Source organism: Peromyscus maniculatus, chromosome 5 (assembly GCF_049852395.1).
Source record: "Peromyscus maniculatus bairdii isolate BWxNUB_F1_BW_parent chromosome 5, HU_Pman_BW_mat_3.1, whole genome shotgun sequence".
NCBI classification, from domain to species: Eukaryota; Metazoa; Chordata; class Mammalia; order Rodentia; family Cricetidae; genus Peromyscus; species Peromyscus maniculatus.
Genome location: NC_134856.1, coordinates 43,137,394 through 43,158,623, shown reverse-complemented (window position 1 = coordinate 43,158,623; position 21,230 = coordinate 43,137,394). Strand labels below are relative to the sequence as shown.

The window sequence follows — 21,230 nt, the reverse complement described above, 5'->3', positions numbered from 1 at the left end:
TCCCTCCCCCCCTCTCTCTGTCTCATAGATAATGTAATATATAATATATATTATATATTATATGGGTTTGTTTGCTTTTGTTGTTTGTTTTGAGACAGGGTTTCTCTATGTAGCCTTGACTATCCTGGAACTTGCTCTGTAGACCAAGCTGGCCTCAAACTCAGATTTGCCAGCTTCTGGCTCCCAAGTGCTGGGATTAAAGGCATGTGCCACAATGCTCAGTAACTCTCTACATTTTTAATGTTTTAATGGATGCTAATTGCCTATGTTACTTAAGGCATATTGAGAGGGGTTGACAAACTATACACAGAACGCCAACCGATCCACTGTTTATTGTTATCTATACAGTATCATTGATAAAATCCATACTCATTTGTTTACTTATCTATGGCTGTTTGCATGCCACAGCAGCAGAACTGAGTAGCTGTAACATTAATTATAACAAAGCCTAAAATATTCACTACTTGGCCTTTTAAGTAAATATATGCTGCTGTGGGATGTCTTTCTGTATGCTGTGAATATGTGTGACTCCCATTGGATAATAAATAAAGCTGTTTTGACCTATGGCAAGAAAGCTTACAGCCAGGTGGGAAATCCAAGCAGAGATACAGAGAAAAGGGCAGAGTTGGGAGAGACTTGAACCCACTGCTCAAGGAGCAACAAGATGTCAGCAGACCAGTAACACCATGGTCACATAGCAATACATAAATTAATAGAAATGGGTTGAATTAAGTTATGAAAAGCTAGCTAGCAAGATGCTTGAGCCATAGGCCATACAGTTTGTAATTAATATAAGCCTCTGAATAATTATTTTATAAGTGGCTGTGGAACTGCAGGGCCAGGCAGGACCAGAGGAACTTCTGTCTACAATACGCTCTTTCCAGAGCTATAGAAACAAATAGACCTCAACATTAATAAAGTGAAAATACAAGCTTATTTTTCTTCCATGGCATCTTAGTTGGAGTCCTATTGCTGTGAAGACACACTATGACCACAGCAACTCTTATAAAGGAAACCCTTTAATTGGGTCTGCCTTACAGTTTCAGAGGTTCAGTCCATTATCATCATGGAAGAAAGCATGGCAGACATGGTGCTGGGAAAGGAGCTGAGAGTTCTACATCCGGATCCGTAGGCAGCAGGAAGAGAGAGACCCTAGGCTTGGCTGGAGCATTGAAACTTCAAAGCCCACCCTTGTGGGAAGTGACACACTTCCTCCAGCAAGGCCACACCTACTCTATCAAGGCCACACCTCCATAGTGCCACTCCCTGTGAGCCTGTGGGGGCCATTTTCAATCAAACCCCACACAATGCTAGGCAGCTTCTCTCCTTGCTTGATGCATGAGCCTAGGATGCCTCCACCCTGTGGCTAGGTGACGCCTGGGGTCTCTTCCTCTTTTGCCTTGAGCTGATAGAAGAGAAGAGTCCCTGTAGGAGACTTCTACTCTTCTACTTCCCTCTACCTCGTTAAGCCTGGCTCAGATGGCACACATATTACTCATTCATGATCCTCTGAGTGGCAACCTAAGCTCCAGACATCAGTGGGCATAGTTGTGTCTGCCATGCCAACACCAGGAAAGAAGAAGCACAGCCATTGGAGGAGGGCAGCCATGCCTGGGCAGGTGGCTTTTCCAGCCTGGAGAAGGCCAGATGAAACGTTGTGCTAGTCATTCCAACCCAAGCAGGCCCTCCTGAAACAAAGAGGTCAGCAGGTTTGACCGGTACCAACTGCCACAATTATGAACCGGCCTTGTACGGAGCTAGGTAACATCACCTTTGTGTACCAGTTACTTTTTTATGGCTGTGACAAAACATCGCAACTTGTAAAGAAAGGGTTGGTTTGGGCTCACAGAACCAGAGGGATACAAGTCTGGCAAGGTAGGGAAGCGTGGCCACAAGGGACAGGCCCGGCTGCAGGAACAGGAAGCCGAGAGCTCACATCCTCATCCACAAGCACAAAGCAGAGGGAGCAAGCTGGAAGGAGAGGCATTTTAAGTCTCAAAGCCCACCTGGGGACATACTTCCTCCAGCAAGGCCACACTAATCTAGTCCTCCCCAGTCACCAGCTGGAGACAGGTGTTTGAATGTCCACGACTCTGAGGGTTACACTTCCTTCAAATCATACTCTTCATCACCCCACAGGGTTATGCACTGCGGAGATCCAGCCTCAGGACACGGTCAGACCAGCTTCCTGGGGTGTTTAACCCAGACTGAAAGTCAAGCGCTGGCAAACAGTTTGTATCTGAAGAATTGCTGTGGTTGGCTCCACAACCGTCAGTGGACACCGAAGCCCCCTTTAGAAAGGGGCACAGCCTTTCATATAGCCCGTGCATAGCTCTCTATGCATTAGTCACCTCTAGGTCATTACTGTACCTGTTCTGATAGGAGTGCTATGTAAGTAAATGTTATAATGTATTGTTTAGGAAACAAAAAGCACATTTTCAGTAAAAAAAAAAAAACAACAACAACCAACTTTTCTTCTAAATACTTGCAACCCATGATTGGTTGAATCCCAAGTATAAAACCCATGGATGCAAAGGGCTGGCAGTATACACTTTTTCTTACAGTTCTTAAGATTTCAAAAAGTTCATGACCACCAACCATCACTACCACCTCCAAAGTTACAAATAAAACTAAATCTGACCTAAAATTCTTTCCACACTGTGGTGTGTGAGTGAAAAAGTCCCCCAGGGGTGCCTGTCGTGGTGCTGTTTTGGGGGGCTGTGGAAACTTTAGGAGGTACAGCGGGGAGAAGGATGTCACTGCCCCCCATCTGCCTGTCTGGCCCCATGTCTTGCTGGCATGCCTTCCCTGTTATGAGAGACTATCCCTCAGGAACTGTGATGCAAAACTAACCCCTTTCTTCTCTAAGCTTCTTCTTGTCAGGGTATTCGGTCACAGTCACAGCTCACAGTCACAGCAAAGTGACTTATACACCCACCCTGGAAGAATGGTGCTAAAGGCAGACAGAAATAATCCATTACTGTAACTTGGTTGTCTGAGACACATCAACAGGTTATTCTGAGTTTTGCTCTACTTTATTAATTACAAAGTCATATCTCATAAAGTTACCTGCCAAACACAGATATCAATGAGTGGGGATGGAAAAAAATATATACACACACAAAAACAAAACAAAACGGAAAAGCCCCCAAGCCATATACCCAAAGCCTGGGAATATAGCCAGCTAACCATAAAGGCTGAAGTAGAGGGAGACGTGTTGGAGATGTCCAGTACTGTGAGGTCACATGATCTGCTCTCTTTGGATTTTCACTGGCAAGACCATAGCCCACAACCTTCAATATAAGAGCTGGTATACTGTAGCACTTTCCTTGGATCCTGTGACCAGATACTGACTATCAGAGGACACGTCACAACACAGGATGTCGTAACGCTCCTTTACCTAGAAAAGAGAGGTAAAGAACACGAAGGGTGGGGCTTGAGCCAGACATTGAGGACTTCATGTTTCAAGGTTTACATAGACTCAAGGCTTCACTGAGTTGTGGATAAAGCTCAAAGCGAAGACCATGGGTTCACAGGATCAGCCCTCAGTCCCTACCACTATAAAATGCCGTCTCAGCGATATTTTCCAGTCTTCACTGGAACCCATCAAGTAGGGGTCTGGGGCCACAAGCTGAGTGTTTTAGTCTGCACACCCCCACTCTCCGCCTCCATACCTGGAACAACCTTCGTAGAGAAGGTGCTGCTAAACAATGGATCACCTCATCCAGCGTGGACACAAAACAGGTCCCTGGCAAAGGGAAGAAGAGGTATGATCGAGAGGTCAGAAACAGCCTATGTGCTCATTCCTGCCGTCTTCAAGCAGACTAGGGAGAGATCAACTATCTGCTCTGCCTCAGGTTCCCTGCCCTATAAAAATCAGGTGCGTGACCCAAGCCATCCCTTCATCTGCTACCACCAGAACCACACCCAAAACGTAGGTTATTGTCACTGAACAAGAGATCCATGAGATGGGACTCCTGCCACTTCTGTCTGCCTGGACCTTCAGGCTTCATTCTATATGGGAAGCCCCTGTGATAGAGGGGAGCATAAGGAAAGGGGGTGGAGAAAGAAGGTAGGAACCCATGGGGGGTCACCTGGCTTCTAACTCACCACAAGAGGCAAACTTGAGGTTGTGGTGATTTGTGTATCTTTGGACCACAGCTTTGTACTTCTCCTCCCGGTGAGCATGGAGGATGACAATGTCACTCATTCTCAAGCCTGCTAGTACCCATTCCTCACTGGGGTCATGAGTAATGCTAAGGATCTGTGGGAAGGTTTGGGTCAGCATTCAAAATTGCCAGTGCCCTCATCCAAGCCTTGGCCTCAGAGTCACACTCAGCACCCCCTGCCCACATCCAGGTCCCCACCCTGGGGTTGAACTTGGTCCGGAAGGCAACCAAGCAGGCACCTCGTGGCATAAGTTGTGTTGCTGCAGCTTCCGGTAGCTCCTCATGTCCCAGGAATACAGGATGGTGTCTTCACCACCTGTCCAGAACTTAAAGCCTGTGACGTCCACGCAGCGGGACCCATAGGGAGGAACTTCATGTTTCCTGGTAGGAAAACAACTCAGAGCTCTTTAGAAAGGTTTGCTCCCCACCCCCACCCCCACCCCCAGAGTCTGGAAGGGTTAGGAAGCCCCTAGTTGTACCTTCCAGGCTGTTTAGCATATCCCTACCACCAAGAAGGGAAAGTGGGGTGTCATTCTCAAGCCCTTCCCAAGGGACACCTGAGCGGGGCTGGAGAGAGGTCCTACCTGATCAAGATTTGGTTCTGCACATCCCAAATCTCCACAAATCCTTTGAAAGAAGCCAAGCAGATGTGGGCGTCGGAAGAGAGGGCCAAGGAAAAGCACGTGGGGCCTGTGGAGGCCATCTGGGCCCTGATTTGGGGTGTTGGAGCCAGGTCCCAGAGAGTCAGAGCCCGGGCCATCCCCCCTGTGATCAGACTCTGCTCATCGGGGAACAGCTTGCAGGTGAGCACACGGTTCCGAGGGTCCTGGGGGAAGAACACACGCTCTCAATCCACGTTGCAGTGCTGGGGCGAGGGGCCTTTCCCTAAACCCGCTTGAGAGCCCCCCTCACCTGCAAGTCCAGCTGGGCCTGAGGCGCACGGTCCGAGGCGTGCAGCGCATCCTCGTCCCACACCCTGATGTAGCCGGTGCCACACGTGTACACGTGGCGCGGGGCACTGCTGATGGCAATCGCGTTCACTCGCTTCCCGTGGCGGAGAGTGCCAACCCTCCAGGAACCGCGTGGGGACTTGCGCGTGACTACGGCCTCATCTGGGATGGGAGGCTGGGTGGGGGGACGGACGGCACGACTGGTCAACCGAGGCGGCAGCCTGCTCTGCCTCTACTTCCCCCAAATTTCTAAGCTTCTTTCTCATAACAGAGCTTGGCTCAGGGGCCCCCAAGTCACATCTCTTGTAGAGGTGACACTGTGAACTAAAGGGCCTATTTGTCAAAATGGCGGAACACGGAGAGCAGCCTCATTGAGAAAATGGGATCAGGCCCGGCGGTGGTGGTGCACGCCTTTAATCCCAGCACTCGGGAGGCAGAGCCAGGCGGGTCTCTGTGAGTTCAAGGCCAGCCTGGGGTACAGAGCGAGCGAGATCCAGGAGAGGCGCGAAACTACACAGAGAAACCCTGCCTGGAAAAACCAGAAGCAAAAAAAGAGAAGAGAAGAGAAGAGAAAAGAGAAGAGAAGAGAAGAGAAGAGAAGAGAAGAGAAGAGAAGAGAAGAGAAGAGAAGAGAAGAAAAGAGAAGAAAAGAAAAAAAGATGGTATCCCAGGCTACCACTCCCTAAGAGAAAGGGAATGGGGTGTGCAAACACACCACTTCTCCATTGGAGGGTGGGCAGGAAAGAAGGATGATGTCTGGCTGTCAAAAACATACTATTAAGGTACTTACAATGGCTTTGAGGAGTGACCAGACTTCTCTGTTGGGCAAGGACGAAGAAGAGAACTGACCTGCAGGGAAACAGCCACACCCACCTCTCATGGACCAGGCATCACAGCAAAGTCACAACGCCAGAAAGACAGCTGCTCTCTTACACCAAACCGGGGACTTCATCCACCATCTGGGCCCCAGCGTGGGCCACCCCCCCCCCCCCCCGACCACACTGTCATGGCCTGCACTTACCAGTCATAGCTCCTGGCTGAAAGCTACAACAGAGAAGAAAGAGGGAGAAGATGGCATGAAGTGTCGGGCCCTCTCTGCCCAGGACAGTTATCACCCTGCCCAGCCCATGCTCATGACAGCCTTACCTTGAGCTGGTTCCTCCTTCTGGTTCTGCCTCTGAAAACCACATGTGCTGGAGCTCAGATGTGTCCTGGGCTTGGGGATGCAACTGCTGCTGGCTTATACGGTGCATTTCCTGATCAACAGGGTCATGCTGTGTTGAGGGACGTGGGGGCATTCCCTGCGTTCTGTTCACTTGGCGTTGTTCTTGTTGCCCATGATGAGAAAAAATACCAGAGCTTTCTGGCATCTTCTTTATCTCCTCTGTTTCATCATAAATCCTGAGTATCCTGAATGAGTCCTCTTTCTTTTCACTCATGTTCTTGGGTCAATCAAGTAAACGAATCAGTTGGCTCTAGGGACCCAGCACACAGATCCTGGGTTCCCAATTCATCCTGATCGCCTGTACTATGAAAGAGAACAGGAAAGGACTGGAAAACAGCTCCGTCGGTAAGTGCTTATTGCAAAGCGTGAGAATCTGAGTGCAGATTCCTAAGCATGTATCTGTAACCCTAGTGCTGGTAAGGTGGAGGCAGGGGACCCCTGGGGCTTGTCGGCCAGCCACTCAACCTGAATTGGTAAGCTCCAGGTTTAGTGAGAGACCCTGTCTCAAAAAAAAAAAAAGACATAAATTAATTAAAAATAAAAATAAGGAGGAGGGCCAGAGATATGGCCCCAGAAACCTGATGGCCTGACTTCAGTCTTCAAATCTGTGTAAAGACCCAGCTGTGGTAGGACACATCTGGAATCTCAGCACTTCTACAACAAGATGGGAAGTGGAGACAGAATTATCCAGAAGCCTAAAGACCAGCTGCCCTGGAGTATGCAGTATAGCAACAGACACAGAGAGACCCTGCCTCAAAATAAGGTGGAAGAAGAGAACCAACTCCAGAAGAGCTGTCCTCTGGTCTCCACATGTGCTCTGTGGCATGTACACTCCCTCCCCCCCCCCTCCGCCCACAGCTGAGGACCGAACCCAGGGCCTTGTGCTTGCTAGGCAAGCGCTCTACCCCTGAGCTAAATCCCCAAGCCAGCATTCACATACACTCACCCCAGAAAACAATTTCACAAAAAGATAGAGGATGATTGAGGAAGATAGCTGACATCCACCTTTCACACACACACACATGCACACAGGAACACACACACACACACACACACACACACACACACACACGAGCACATATACATACATACACAGAGGGAATAGAAGTCAAAAAAAAAGTCAGGGGTACTGTGCAGAGTCTGTTTGGAATGTTCTGTAAACACCTCTTTGGATGTAAAGCCTCAAAAGATTGACTGACAATTAACTTTTGCAGACATCGACTGTATTTCTGTGTAGAGAAAATCAAACTCACCCTTTAATTTGGACACACCCATTTCAAATGTGGTTGATCCTCAATGTACCCAAACCCTAAGGCAGCAGGAAATCCACACAGAGACCATGGGGTGTCTCACCCACCACAGGGGACAACATGGAGGAGCCTGGGACCATAAACTCAAATATAAGATGTTCTGTTTGGTGAGAACAGAATGCAGAGTGATGAAGACTTGGCCTGGCAGTGATTGACATTTGCTGCACCCTGAGACAATTCTAAAATGGGAACAGATTCACGTCTGCAGGCTGTGGAACACTGTAGAAGGCTAGTAGAAAATGATGCATGGAAGACAGTGTACTCACTTGCAGCCTGTGCAGCGGAAATTGTGAATTTAAGACAGGCTATATCCTCTTTAGAAAGATTCCACTCCAATCTATCCAACAGTTAGCCCTAGAAATGTCCCTGGGAAAGCCCAGGTTTTTCTATTAAGAGAACCTAACAGAAACCTTGGGGACATAGGTAGCCATGGAGAGGGAATCTCCCCTTCAGAACAATGGTTTTGACAGCCAGGCTCACTCCGTGGCATTTATGAAAGGCCCTAGCAGGACCTCAGCAGAAAACCAGCAGCCTGACAATGGTTAGTTGTATATTTGGTCCTGAACTAAATGCTTTACATGGAAGATCTAATCTTTTCCTTGCCACCATATGCTCTAATTTATGATTGGTTGGTTGATTGTTGGTTTGGGGTACCACACATGAAACCCAGGACCTTCTTTGCACATGCTAGGCAAGCAAGCACTCTACCACTGAACTAAACACCCAACATCTCTGAACCATTTTATAGGTATGATTTTGAGACAAGAGCTCTTTCTGTAGCCCAGGCTAGCCACTATCCTCCTGCCTCGGCACTCCAAGTGCAAGGGCACATTTCATAGATTAAAAAGTGAAGCCTAAGGCAAGTGAGCCCCAGGTCCCAAGGCTGGGTGGCTAGAGAGCACAGCGCAGCTCCCACGTGTCCTCTCCGGTTCACCTTTTTCTTTTAACCGAGACAGGGTTTCTCTGTGTAGCTTTGGAACCTTTCCTGAAACTCACTGTGTAGCCCAGGCTGGCCTCGAACTCACAGAGATCCACCTGCCTCTGCCTCCCGAGTGCTGGGGTTAAAGGCGTGAGCCACCACCGCCTGGCCTCTGGTTCACTTCTTACCATCCACTAGAAGGAAGAAGGCAATGCCCGCTATAAGAACCAAGGCATGTACTCTGACCTAGCACCCCCACACTCACAGCTACCCTGCAGACACAATTGGAGATATACAAAACAGTATGTGTACTAACTGAAGCAGAACCAAACAGCACCGGTGAAGACTGGTGATGTCTATAGCACATCCCCATAGTGGAAGAGTACGCAGTAGTTAAAAGAAAAAGGTTAAAAGAAAAAGGACATCTTCATGGACACGGAACATTTCAAGGTATAATATTAGAGGGGGTGTTATAAAGCTCAGAACAATGTTCAAAATATATTAACTTTGTATAAGAAAGGATGGAAATTAGAATTTATTTTCCTATGTGTACAAGAGATTAAGAAGAATAGTTGTGTTTCCAAAACAGAAATTGGAAAACAGGAAAGAGGAACAGGAGGGGGATTAGTCACAACAAGACCTGATTCTGCTTTCTCTTCTTCGGGGATATTTCAACCCATATTAGAAACTGTTGAACCAGGGGGCAAATTTCATCGCCCCCAAAGCATAGCCCCCATGATTCCTAATTAGTTATATCATTTGTTCACACTTAACACGTTTTCTCTGAGAGGCATCGGGCTTCCTTTAGGGACACCCGAGCTAGGTCAGCCTGGTGAGAATGAGCCGTGGGGCACAGGCCTCTGCCCCTAGCAGGAGAAGGATCTCAGTAAGTGAGGACCCGGCTGCAAAGTCCTCTTGTAGGGGTTGGATAAAGCTTCAAGACAATGAAAGGACTTGACCGAGGCTTGTGACTTCAAGTTACCCAATTTTCACCATAAAGGCAAGACAAGGCTTTTGGAGGAGCCAATATCATGGGTTCCCCTCTCTTTTCCCCACGAGTGGGAAATTCCCCACTCACAAACACTCTGGGGCAGAAAACTCACCTCAGAAGGCAGGTCAAAGCCTAGAGATGAAAGTGGGGGAGTCAAGACCCAGCTAGGCCTGGATCCACCCTTTCACACGTGAGGGGTGGGTGGGTGGAGGGAGGGAGGGGGGGGCTACCCAGCGCCTGAGGTAAACACCCGCCTAACAAATACTGAAGCCCTGGGTGAGAACCTGGTCAGATGTTTGGATCCTGAACGGCTGGTCAATATCAGGGTGTGGCCACCCGCGTGCTGAACTCCCGTGTCTTTGGGTGGAGTTCAGCAGGTAGAGTGAGAAACTTGAAGGGAATAAGCCTGTGGTTTCAGCTGGCCAGCATTTGGTCAAAAGGCTCTTGCTAGCAAATCCCCAACCCCAGGTGAATTCCCTTTGCTCCCAGGGTAGATCTTCAGTAAGCCCAAAACAGGGAGTTAAGGGGAGGAGAGGCTGGTCCCTCGCCTCCTCCCTGTTCTGCCTCTGTGCCCGACATCTTTTACCAGGGTTTCTGAAATTAACCACTACAGAAGCCTTGCATTTCTGTGGCTGTCTTGTCTAGGGATTCTGAAATTTGAGCATCCAACCGAGTCCTCTGGAGGGCTTGAGGAGAGTGCCAGCCCCTCGTCCCAGAAGTTCTGAGTCAAGGGGTCGGGCGCTGAGAATCCGTACTTCTAAGCAGGTGCTTGGTGATGCAGATTGTGGTGAGAGGAAAATGTGGAGGTGATGGAGATGATGGAGAAGACTGGTGATGTCCAGATGGGAGCAGTGACAGAGGTGGGATTGGTGTTGGGGATGGTGATGTTAATGTGGCCGAGGCGGTTGGTATGATCATCGTGGATGGTGGTGATGTTACTGCGGTAGTGGTAGCAGTGGTTGGAAAGCTGGTGGTAATGATAGTGGTAATCTTCTTGTGGTAGTTTAGGTGACAACAGTGGCGATATGGTAATGACCGTACTGATATTAGGTGCTGCGGCTGCTGTTGGCTGGAGCACCATGTTGGAGCAGCTCTGTACAGCTCTTCTGTCCACTGGTTCCTTCCCACAGGAGGGCAGTTGCTGGTGAGTCTGGACACTTTCCCTATTCTGCTGTCTGTCTGTCCTCTCTCCTCACTAAATTATCCACTCTGGTTTCTTTTTTATCCCTTGGCCTTCCTCTTTTGAAGCAAGAATCCTGAAAAGGCTGCTGCTTAGAAGTCCTTTGCTCTAAAATCCTGTCTCCTCTCCTGCCCTTCTTCTCTCCAAGGTTTCCGAAGTTCTCTATTATTACCTTTCAGATTACCCAGATCCCCTCACCTGGTATTGAAGATGCATCCACATCTGCTCTCCTCCTATTTGTTCTGTTTCTGCCATACCTGACCCACAATTTTAATGGAGGGGGGATCAAAATCTCACAAATTCTTGTCTAAGACTAGAATACAAATCCTAGTCCTGGCAACTGTTTTTAATATTGCAGAAGTATTAAATACGAGTCTTTTTCTATCAAATACCATAAAACTTGTATTTAGGACAAGGAATTCAAATCTTTTTCTGTTTGTTTTGGTTTTTGAGACAAGGTCTCACTGTGTGTAGCCCTGGCTGGCCCTGAACTCAAGGGATCTGCTTGCCTCTGCTTCCTTAGTGCAGATGCTTGGAGAGGGAGGAGCCTAGTGAATCTGGTCAGTTACTTCTGAAGCTTTTGAGCTGTCTACTTCCTGAGGCTTTGGGGTTTTTTTGTTTGTTTGTTTGTTTGCTTGTTTGTTTGTTTGGTTTTGGTTTTTCAAGTGTATGTAGCTCTGGCCATCCTGGAACTCTCTCTGTAGACTAGGCTGTCCTGAATTATCTTTTTATTGATTCTCATAGGAAACACACAGTGAGGCAAACAGGGCCTGGGTTTGTCCCTAATTTGGAATCATAAGAATTAAGAGGAGGCACCGAGTGGTGACAGTGCACGCCTTTAATCCCAGAGCCAGGCGGATCTTTGTGAGTTCGAGGCCAGCCTGGTCTACAGAGTGAGATCCAGGAATGGTGCAAAGTTACACAAGAGAAACCCTGTCTCGAAAAACCAAAAATAAATAAATAAATAAAATAAATAAAAAATAAAAGAATTAAGAGGAGGGGGTCACAATTCCACAGATTATTGTCTCAAACAAGTTGAGAACCATTCAAATGTCTTTCAGTAAGAAGGGTAACCTTAGCCAGGTGTGGTGGTGCACACCTTTAATCCTTGCACTCAGGAAGCAGAGGCAGGCAGATCTCTGAGTTTGAGGCCCAAAACACCTGAAGTAGACCAGGCTAGCCTCTGCCTACTGAGTGCTGAGATTAAAGTTTTTTTTTTTTGGTTTTTCGAGACAGGGTTTCTCTGTGTAGCTTTGCGCCTTTCCTGGAACTCACTTGGTAGCCCAGGCTGGCCTCGAACTCACAGAGATCCGCCTGGCTCTGCCTCCCGAGTGCTGGGATTAAAGGCGTGCGCCACCACCGCCCGGCGAGATTAAAGTTTTATCTCCCCAACCCTCTAAAACATTTACGCTAATTTTTAATCCCCCCGCCCAGGTAAAAACCTTTGTGTACACAAAGACCCTGCTACAGTTTCAGACTGAAGTGACTGACTCCCTCCCCACTTGATTTTCTTTGCCCTGTTTAAAAGTAGCCAGTTTCAGAAGACCGAGAGATGAGACCCAGCCAATGGGGAAAGACAGACAGTCACCCCAGCATTAGAATAAAATCCAAGTGTATGCCTTGCCTTGGGGTTCTTGCTCTTCAAAGCACACCCTCTTGATCAAAGTATACCCTACAGCTGTGTGAAGAGCAGCCATGTGTCCCGCACTTCTGGATTTGTGATGGTCATCAAGTTCAGAACTCGGTTTCCTGACACATAGGCTTCCCAACAGGGCAGCCTCGGGAGAGGGCTGGGACAGTTGACAAAGCATCATGATCAAGACTCTGCCCTGCCTAGAAATCCTGGCCTCAAGGCTGCACGCACTGATCATAGGGGATCATAGGAGATCACCCCCGCCCCCAACAGCAGCGTCTATCTCTCTGAGCCCCAGTGAACATGGATGTACTTGGAGTCTAACTTTGCTGACGCTCTCACTGATCTAGGGGCCTTGTCCTCTTTCCTCTCCTACCCACTCCAAAGCAAGCCAACTCCTCCTCCAGAGTCAGAAGTTTGGTTGCATCCCCTCCAGTCTCAGGAAAGCTGTTTATTGTTAGCTCCACTTTCAGATGGGGAAACTGAGGTTCAGTCTGATAACCTGCGATGGTGAAAACGTTCTAAAACTGGAAAATGACGGTAGCTGCTCAATGCTGTGATGTCGCTTAAGTCTATACTTTATAGAGTGAAGTGGTGGGGTTTGTGCTGTTGTGTGTATTTTACAAGGGGGAAAAAGGCAAAAAGAAGTTAAAGGCCTGTAAGTCCCAAAACCATGAGCCTTTTCTTCTCCATCCAGTGAACTCCAGGTCGTTTGGCCTGTGGTTCCTTACCTTTGTGACCCTAGGAGGGCGAGTCAGCTGCAGATGTCCCCTGCCCAGGGAATACAGGCAAATGAAGTATGCAGAGGTGAAGGTGGACCCCAGCTGGTGGGTCCACCACCTGCGTGATATCAGAATCAAGAGCATTGGCCTGCAGACCTTTATTTGAGGCTCCTTCCTCTGGTGGACAAGAGTAGAGCAGCTCAAATCTAATTTCCACCATAAGGCCCTAGCGTTTCCTATGCAGTTCACTAGAGGGCTATGCTCAGTGAATTGACGCTTCCCACCCACCCATCCCCCCCCCCACACACACACACTTCCATCCTTGACTCCAGGAACTGCTCTTTCAGCATAGTGCCCCTGAGAGCGCCACCTAGACACTTGCTGATGAAAATGTATAAACGATAATGCCCACAGGTACCAAACACCACCCCTCTTCCTGAAAAGGTGTGAACACCTGTAGTTCCAAGTCCAGGCGGCAGAGGGCTGTAAAGGGTAAGCTGAGGTCACAGAGTGGGGGACCGGGAGAAGCAGAGGAAAGTTGTGACTTGTGCTCGGAACCACATACAGGGCCCTTCCAGAAGGAAGGGATGACACTGGTCAGGCCACTCCTCACTATTCATCTGGCCCTTTGATGTCACGGGGAACCTCCAACTCTCCAACCCTCACGGAGTCTCCTTTCAGACAAGCGCACGGTGATGGTGGTTGCCCGTCACACCAAGTGCTGTCCTTACCCACCCCCGGAGCCTGAACACTTGCATTCCAAATCCTACTGTTCCGGCTTCTGTCCCTTTCCTTCATAGGGACCTTTGAGCTAAGCTTGGAGCTGTCGCTGTCAGGGCCTTGGGGCGACCCCCCCCACCCCCACCCCATCACACAGCTCCTCTCCTGAGCTCCTCCGACGGGAGAGCTGGCTCCTTACTGGACTGCCAGCCTTCTCTAGAGAGGGTGTGATGGGCTACCGGGTGTGCTCCCCTCCGCCGCTTCTGCAGCCCTCTGGCCTCTGCCATCTTTTCCGTCTCCCCTAGGCGTCCTCGGGCACATTTTCCCGCCGCCACCTCAGTCCCAGCTGCTCCGGGGTCCTGGATCTGAGGCAGCTGCCGAAGGGCTTCTCCTCAGGTTCAGTGCAGAGACGGAGCCTTCGTGTGGCCGAAGGGACCTGGTAGCCACACGCTGGTGATCGGGCGCCTTGCTTCCCGCCATGCTGGAAGCGCCCGGGCGAGTTTGCTCCACAAGGAGGCAGCAGAAGCGGGAGAACTCCTAAGGGCTGCTGTGGCCGCCCTCGTCCCCGTGCAGGGCACCCCCCCCCAGACCCACCCCCGACAGGCCTCATGCCCCCGTCCCCTTGCACCACGACGCCAGCAGCAGGCCCAGGCAGCCGTGCGTGTGCGAGGCCCTCCAAGAATGGCGGGATCTGTGCAGCAGGGTGCATGCAGCTCCCGCCTGCGCTGGGAGGAGCCCCGGGAGGCCCACGCCCTGGTGACAAGTGGGCGACCTCAGCCCGGGTGTCCGGTGGGGAGGGAAGAGCCTGGAGGACACACAGGGCTCGACGACAGAATAGTCTCTTACCGTGACCGGCTGCAAGTCTCCGAGGGGAACCCGGGCGCCGCCACAGGAGACACTTGAGGCGGTGTGCAGTTGAGGAAGGCTTCCTGGAGGCTGGGCTTGGACCGAGGGTGGGTGGGGTTTCCGCAGCCGATAGGGGGTGAGAGCCACACCTCAGGAACATGGCAGCCATTGGAAGACCCGCCCTGCTATGGTAGATGAAGCAAGAAAGCAGGAAGCAGGCAGGGATCCCACACACAAAAGAGGAGGTTGATGACCCGCGCCTACCCTGGTTCGGGCCTTAGCAGGGAGCCCCCAGGAGGCCTGGAAGGTGATCCACCTGTGGGGAGCCACCTGATCTATAGTGTGTGGGGCTAAAGGACGCGGGGAACTTGCCCAACCCTGTGGCTGCGTGCTTATCCCCGAAAAGGCCAAGGTCTGCTCATCTCCCATTGTCCGATTCTTGACTAAGTGGAAGGGGTTGGCAGACATTCTGGAATGGAACGGCATGCTCCTCAGCTCCTGGCCGGGCCAGACAACAACAGACAAATGTGGGTAAGGGGTCTGGAAGGTAGGGAGGATTCAGTGTCTTCCCAGATGACCCCTCGCAGACACAGGTATGCCCAGGTGTTTTCTGGGGGTGACAGGTTTGGGTGGGAGGGCACCCTATACCCCTGAGACAGATGTACTGATCCAGACTGAAGGAAAAAGATTGTAACAGATGCCCATCTGGGCCTAGAGCTGCAGGTGAGAAATGTTACAGTGTAGAAACAAGAGTCTTTGGGGCTGAGGCTCCTGTGGTCATTGTAAGGCATCTACTGGCCGCGGGCAGCTGTGGCTGAGGTACCTTCCTAGCGATGAGGCTTCATAGCCTGAGATTCTGCCGATGATCAACAGGTTTCTTCACCTGCCAGTCTTTGGAGTCTGAGCAGATAGACCTCTCCTGGACAATAACAAAGCTACAGAGAGGGAGAAAATATTTATTTAGCCTTCCAGAGGCCCTGGATGGGCCACATCCTCATCTTGGCCAAGACCCTGAGCCCCAAGTTTACACAGGTTCCCACTGGTGGCAGACCTGGGACATCAGACCTTCTGATTTCAGTGCTCTTGGATCTGTGCCTCAACAGCACCTCTGTGTTGAGGAAGTAGGAAGCAGGACTGGGGATTCCTGTTCCGTTCTTTGACTTCATCCCAGATACCAGCAGCAGATGACCATGACCTAGCTAGTCCATGTGGAGCAAGCCCTAGCCGTCTGCTGTGAGACAGAACTTTTCCTGGGGAAACACAACCCATGCATCTCCCCTCCCCCGAGAGAGGGAGCCCACAGCAGACAAGAGCATGGGTACCACTGAAGTCCAGCTTGATGAACCAATGGGGTTTTATCAGAGTCACTCACAGGAGCAGAAATGACTGGAAGACAGCTGCATCACCAAAGCCCGCCCCAGCGTGGGGACGGCTCACCACACTGGAAAGGGGGAGCCCACTGCACAGCCTGCAGGCAGCTCAGCAGGCCGGAGAGTGTCCTTTCAGGCACCTCAGTTGGCCTACACCTCTTCCAGACAGCTCGGGTGGTTTCTGCTTCTTCCAGGCAGCTGGTCTGGTCTGAGTCTTCTTTGCAGTTCAGCTTCCTTCTGTCTGAAGGGGACTCTCAACTTTTATTGCTCACCGGCAAGGAGGGGCCTAGTGAATTCGGTCAGTTTTAGGGACTCTCTGAAGCTGTTTTGAGTTGTCGGCCTTCCTGTTTAAGGAGCTTCCTGCAGGATGGAATGTTTCATCTGACCTCTCCCCTACCTGGGATTAGAGACCCATGAGCCACTGATTGGCTGTGTGACAAGAGAATGTCCCATCCATCCCTGGGCCTCAGTTTCTCTGTAAGTAAAATAAGGATTTAGACCCATGGTTTGCGGCCCTTCTAGGTGTCATATTGTATGGTTTGAAACTACTCAGGCCAGTACAAGTGGCCAAGGGAAGGAAGGGTCCTGCTCCTTTCTTTCTCTAAGGTATGATGGAGGGGGGCAAGGCTAACCTCTACCCATGGCCAGCTCCCAAGAGCCCCAGGAGAGGGTCACTTTACACAATGGCATCCCCGAGACACTCCACTAAGGTCCTATACCATGTCACCAGCTGGTAGGGATGGCTTGTTTGAAGTACCCAAGGCAGCACTCCTGGCCAGTATTTGTGGCTGAAGTTGTAAGAGCAACCCAGGCAAGCTTTGGGGCTGTGGGGTGTATTACGTGTGTTTCTGGGAGTCTGTGTATGTGGGGATCTGTGGAGGATCTGTCAGTGGCAGAGTCTGTGCGCACACCTTTATGTCAATGGGAGAGAGACTTGGAGCTTGACTTTGCATGAGCACACACGTGTGCACACGTTCATGTGTATTCACCACTGTGCAGCAGATAACACATTTAGGAAGTAGATCCTACCACCACCCCATTTTGCACGTAATAAAACAGGACCTGAAGATATGGAGACACTTCTCCAAACTCAGCTGTGTGCAAAGAAATATGATATCCAAAAAGTAGGATATAGGCAAAAATAATGCTTTTGCAAGTTTTTAAATATTTCCCCCAACTGTCCTCTGACTCTCCTGGGGGACAAACCAGCTGGGCTCAATTTTTTCACAGCCCTACAAACTTGAAGTTAATGTGGGGTGGTGCCACATAGTCTGACTGTTTGAGACAATGCCTGCATGATGGCAGTTCCTGGTGACAACCACCAGGTGACAACCACCAACCTGCTTTCTAGAACAGCCACCTGCCATTGACTTTTACAGCCAGCTATGGGTATCTATTGGTGCTCATGCTCTCGGAACCTTGTCTTCCTGCTGGCTCACCCCCACCCCTGTCTGTCTGAATGTCTGTCTACCTACTCAAGAATAAAATAGATGCTAACGATGGTTCTGGGAAATTTTCTTACAGGTGTGAGACCAGATGCAGCCCCTGTCTTTGCTACCATCAGTCAGGACTCAAATCACAGAATGAGATGTAGAGAAGTATTGTTTCCTGCATACTGTGAGTTGTCATTATTACTTTTCCTTGGATTGACTCCCTTACAAGCTTTTTGCTACAGCTCCATAAAACCCTTAGTGGGGACAGATAGAGACTGGTGAGTTACCTGAGTTGTCCTGGGCTCCCAGTGCCTGGGGCCCCTTCAGGCCATGCCTTCAGCTCTCATCCACATGGGCATGCTGCAGAAGAGGCCCTAGGAAACAAGTGAACAAAGGCAGCATCTGTAGGCAAGTCAGGGTACCAGGAGTCCAGGAAGGCCCTCAGTGCTGGGGGCAGATGATCCAGTTAGACGCACATTCTCACACAGCCCCTATCCATCCATCCAGCAAAGGAGAATCTGGGCAATTCTATCAGAGGACTGTCATGAACTATTTGTAGCCTCCCAAAGGACACTCAGTTGGAGACAGTGCTACAATGGTGACCTGTGGCTCCTTCAGAGGGGACATTCTTTGGATGCTCTATCAACAAAAGCAAATTAGCCATCTATCTTGAAGTGGATTAGCCAATAATATGGTCCTGGCCTTGTTAACATGGAAAAAAAAGTGGATTAGCCAATAGCTGTGTCTCTGGGGGTAGGCAGCTCCCATCGGGCTTGAGCCTGGGGTCAAGCAGGGCAGGGGCGGAAGAGAGGATCTTGACTAGGCACTGTGGGCAAGGCTTATTGCTGGGAAATTCAACACTGCAGAGAAAGTACTGGTGTGAAATACAGACTTGTCTAGGGGGAGTTCCACAGTTTTAGCTCTGTCTGAAAGCAAACTGACTAAGAACCAGATTGGGTATCCTCTCCTGAGCTGGGCCCTGGGCCATAGAGGCCAATGGGACTTAGTCTCTATCCTGTCCAGATGCTCTGTTCCATACATCTTATCCTGGCTAGTTTTTATGCCAACTTGACACAAGCTAGAATCATCTGAGAGGAGGGAGCCTCAATTGAGAAAATGCCTCCATATGATTGGGCTGTAGGCAGGCCTGTAGGGCATTTTCTTAATTAGTGATTGATGTGGGAGAGCCAAGTCCATTGTGAGTGGGGCCACCCCTGGGGTGGTGGTTCTGGGTTCTATAAGAAAGCAGGCTGAACAAGCCATGAGGAGCAAGGCAGTAAGCAGCACCCCTCCATGGCCTCTGCATCAGCTCCTGCCTCTACATTCCCGCCCTGTTTGAGTTCCTGCCCTGACTTTCCTCATGATGGACTGTGACCCGGAAGTGTAAATGGAACAAACCCTTTCCTTCCGCAAGCTGCTTTTGGTCGTGGTGTGTCATCACAGTGATAGCAACCATAGCTAAGATGAGATCTCAAAATGGAAGAATCTGAAGACATCATGTGGAAGGTCACAGAATTGAGAAAGGGTTGCTGAGGAAAGGAGGCCTCACTTTTAACAAAGACACCCCCAGGTATCTGTAATAAACGCCTGGTCAGTGTCCAGGCTGAGTGGGCCCTAAGAAGTTTCTATATGCTCTGCAGGAGACTTCTTGTCACATGCCCCTACCCCTCACCCCTCAACATACAGGATATTCTACCAGCCACCAGAAAAAGTGGTGTGTCATCCACTTAGGACCCTGTGCAGCCTTAGGAAGATGAGATGCCTGCCTCTGTCAGTCCCTGGCTCTCTGAGTCAGTTCTGCAAACAGTTAAGGCCACTAGGGACTGAGATGGGAGACAACTAGCAAGGAGGTCTGAGCGAGAGCAAGGGAGGAAGGTCTGTAAGAAAGGAGGATGGACAGGGGTGGAGAGGAGATGCTCACAGAGAGAGAAGATAGGGAAGGTGAGGCACACTGGGGGTGGCCTGAGCACCGGGCCCCTGTAACCTCATGAGAATCCAGAAGACAGAAACATCCCCAGTTATCTGGGCTCTTTAGAAGGGCTTGTTTGCCTTTTGGGGATGCTGTTATGGACAGGGCAGATGCAATCTGCTCTCACAAGTGAGCCATGCACACTTTCCTCCCAGGTGCCCTGAAACCTGGGTCTATTTGAATTTGATTCCAAGCTCCTAAGCCGAAGTGTCTATTTCAATGGAGAGGGGTGGGGGTGGGCGGGGTGCTGACCCTAGCAAGCCTGTGTCACGGAGCACTAAGACACTCAGGTGGTAGATGAGAAAAGCATTGCTCCCCTCTCCTACAGAGCCTAGCTGCAAACTCTGGATGGTAGGACTGTGTCAGTACCCCCTCTAAGGATCCTGCTTTCTCGTGGGATGTCTCCTGGATACCACATTTAGTCTCTGTGTGACCTTGGCAGCCCATACCCAGGCCCTCTGCTCTATCCAGGCAGGTGTGTGGCCTACATCATGTGGTCTAAACTTTCCTAGGTGTGAGGTGATGGGCCACAGAGATATCCCTGTATAGCCAGGCTGTATAGGAGAGCCTGGCCAGGACTGTGGATGTGGGAGGAGTGGGGTCTTCCCTTAGATCTGCCTCATAGTTAGTGTTGTGTTTCTCTAGGGGTCATATCACTTATACAAGCCAGAACTCTGCTCCTACTAACCCCAGAAGCAGAGCCCCAGGGAGAGAGAGGGGAGACTTCCTCTATTGGAGGTATCCCCTCTGTCCCTACAGCCTGTGGGCATGTATGTAAACATGTACTGGACAGGTACTCTATCTGTGTGGACATCTGAGAGTGAGTGTTATGGTTGTTTGTGCAGGATGTGAGAACAGACTGTGCTGTGCAGATAGGTGACTGTAGGTGGGACAGAACACGCAAGGGGACATATCCTCCCTGTTAGTCGTGTGTACCTTGTCCCCAGACCTACTCATGCCGATGTTCAAGTGTGGTCCTTCAATAGGCTCCAAGAAGCCCTGCTCTGTGTGCATTTCAGTGTGCTGGAAGCTTCCTGGGGGGGGGGCGGGTATGTTACAGCTTCCATACTGACAGAACTCCCCCTTTCAGATGAGCAGGTGAGATAACTTACTTGGGGCAGAGGAAGCTAAGAAGGGGTACTGCTGCCCTTGGTGGCTCTGGGTTGAGGCAGAAAGGGAGCCTTGTATCTAAAGCACATCCCCTGTGCCTCTCAGAACTGCAGAGGACCATTCTTCCACACAGTAGGAAGCCAATCCAGCAAGGTATGAGGGACGTCTCCCAGGACCCCCGGGTTTCTCCAGCTGCTGGCAGGAGCAGAAATCCACGTGACACTCCTGTAGTCTCCAGAACGCTTCACAGTAGTACTTGGTGCACCCACGCCCACCCCAGGCAGGGGTCACATGTGGACTCACAAACCTGCTCCACTCCACAGTGACCGATGTGTTCTGCTGGTGTCCAGACTGCAGCACCAAACTCAGTCTTTCTCCAGTATGACGTCTTGTCCCAAGGGCTCTCTACTCCACTTAAATGGGCTACCAATGACACATGCCACATTGTTTCTTAACACTGGGTACCCCGATTTGAATGAAAATGGGTTCCACGGGCTCATATATTGTGTGCTTAGTCCACAGTTGGTGAACTGTTTGAGAAGGATTAGGAGGTGTGTCCTTGTTAGAGGAAGTGTGTCACTGGGGATGGGCTTTGAGGTTTCAAAAGCCCATTCCAGGCCCAGTGTCTCTCTGCCTGCAATCAGGATGTAACCCTCAGTTACTTGACCAGCACAGTGCCTGCC

General features: G+C 50.3%; 1 protein-coding gene across 1 annotated transcript; it reads right to left on the bottom strand.

The window, feature by feature from the left end:
• Positions 1-3,020: 3,020 nt before the first annotated feature.
• On the bottom strand, positions 3,021-7,698 carry Tle7 (TLE family member 7). The gene is made up of 9 exons (XM_042277690.2): positions 6,266-7,698; positions 6,141-6,163; positions 5,910-5,968; positions 5,082-5,294; positions 4,754-4,995; positions 4,409-4,550; positions 4,111-4,264; positions 3,675-3,748; positions 3,021-3,400 (listed from the first exon to the last, which is right to left on the bottom strand). Exons 1-9 carry the CDS (start codon positions 6,556-6,558, stop codon positions 3,296-3,298), a joined length of 1,305 nt encoding a protein of 434 aa, XP_042133624.1. The 5' UTR covers positions 6,559-7,698; the 3' UTR covers positions 3,021-3,295.
• Positions 7,699-21,230: the final 13,532 nt, after the last annotated feature.

Excerpts from the sequence above, each read along its gene's own strand:
- Tle7 (XM_042277690.2), bottom strand. The coding sequence starts at position 6,558 with ATGAGTGAAAAGAAAGAGGACTCATTCAGGATACTCAGGATTTATGAT. Across the intron at positions 6,164-6,265 it reads GAAGGAGGAACCAGCTCAAG|CTTTCAGCCAGGAGCTATGA; the intron begins GTAAGGCTGTCA and ends TCTCTGTTGTAG. Across the intron at positions 4,996-5,081 it reads AGGCCCAGCTGGACTTGCAG|GACCCTCGGAACCGTGTGCT; the intron begins GTGAGGGGGGCT and ends TTCTTCCCCCAG.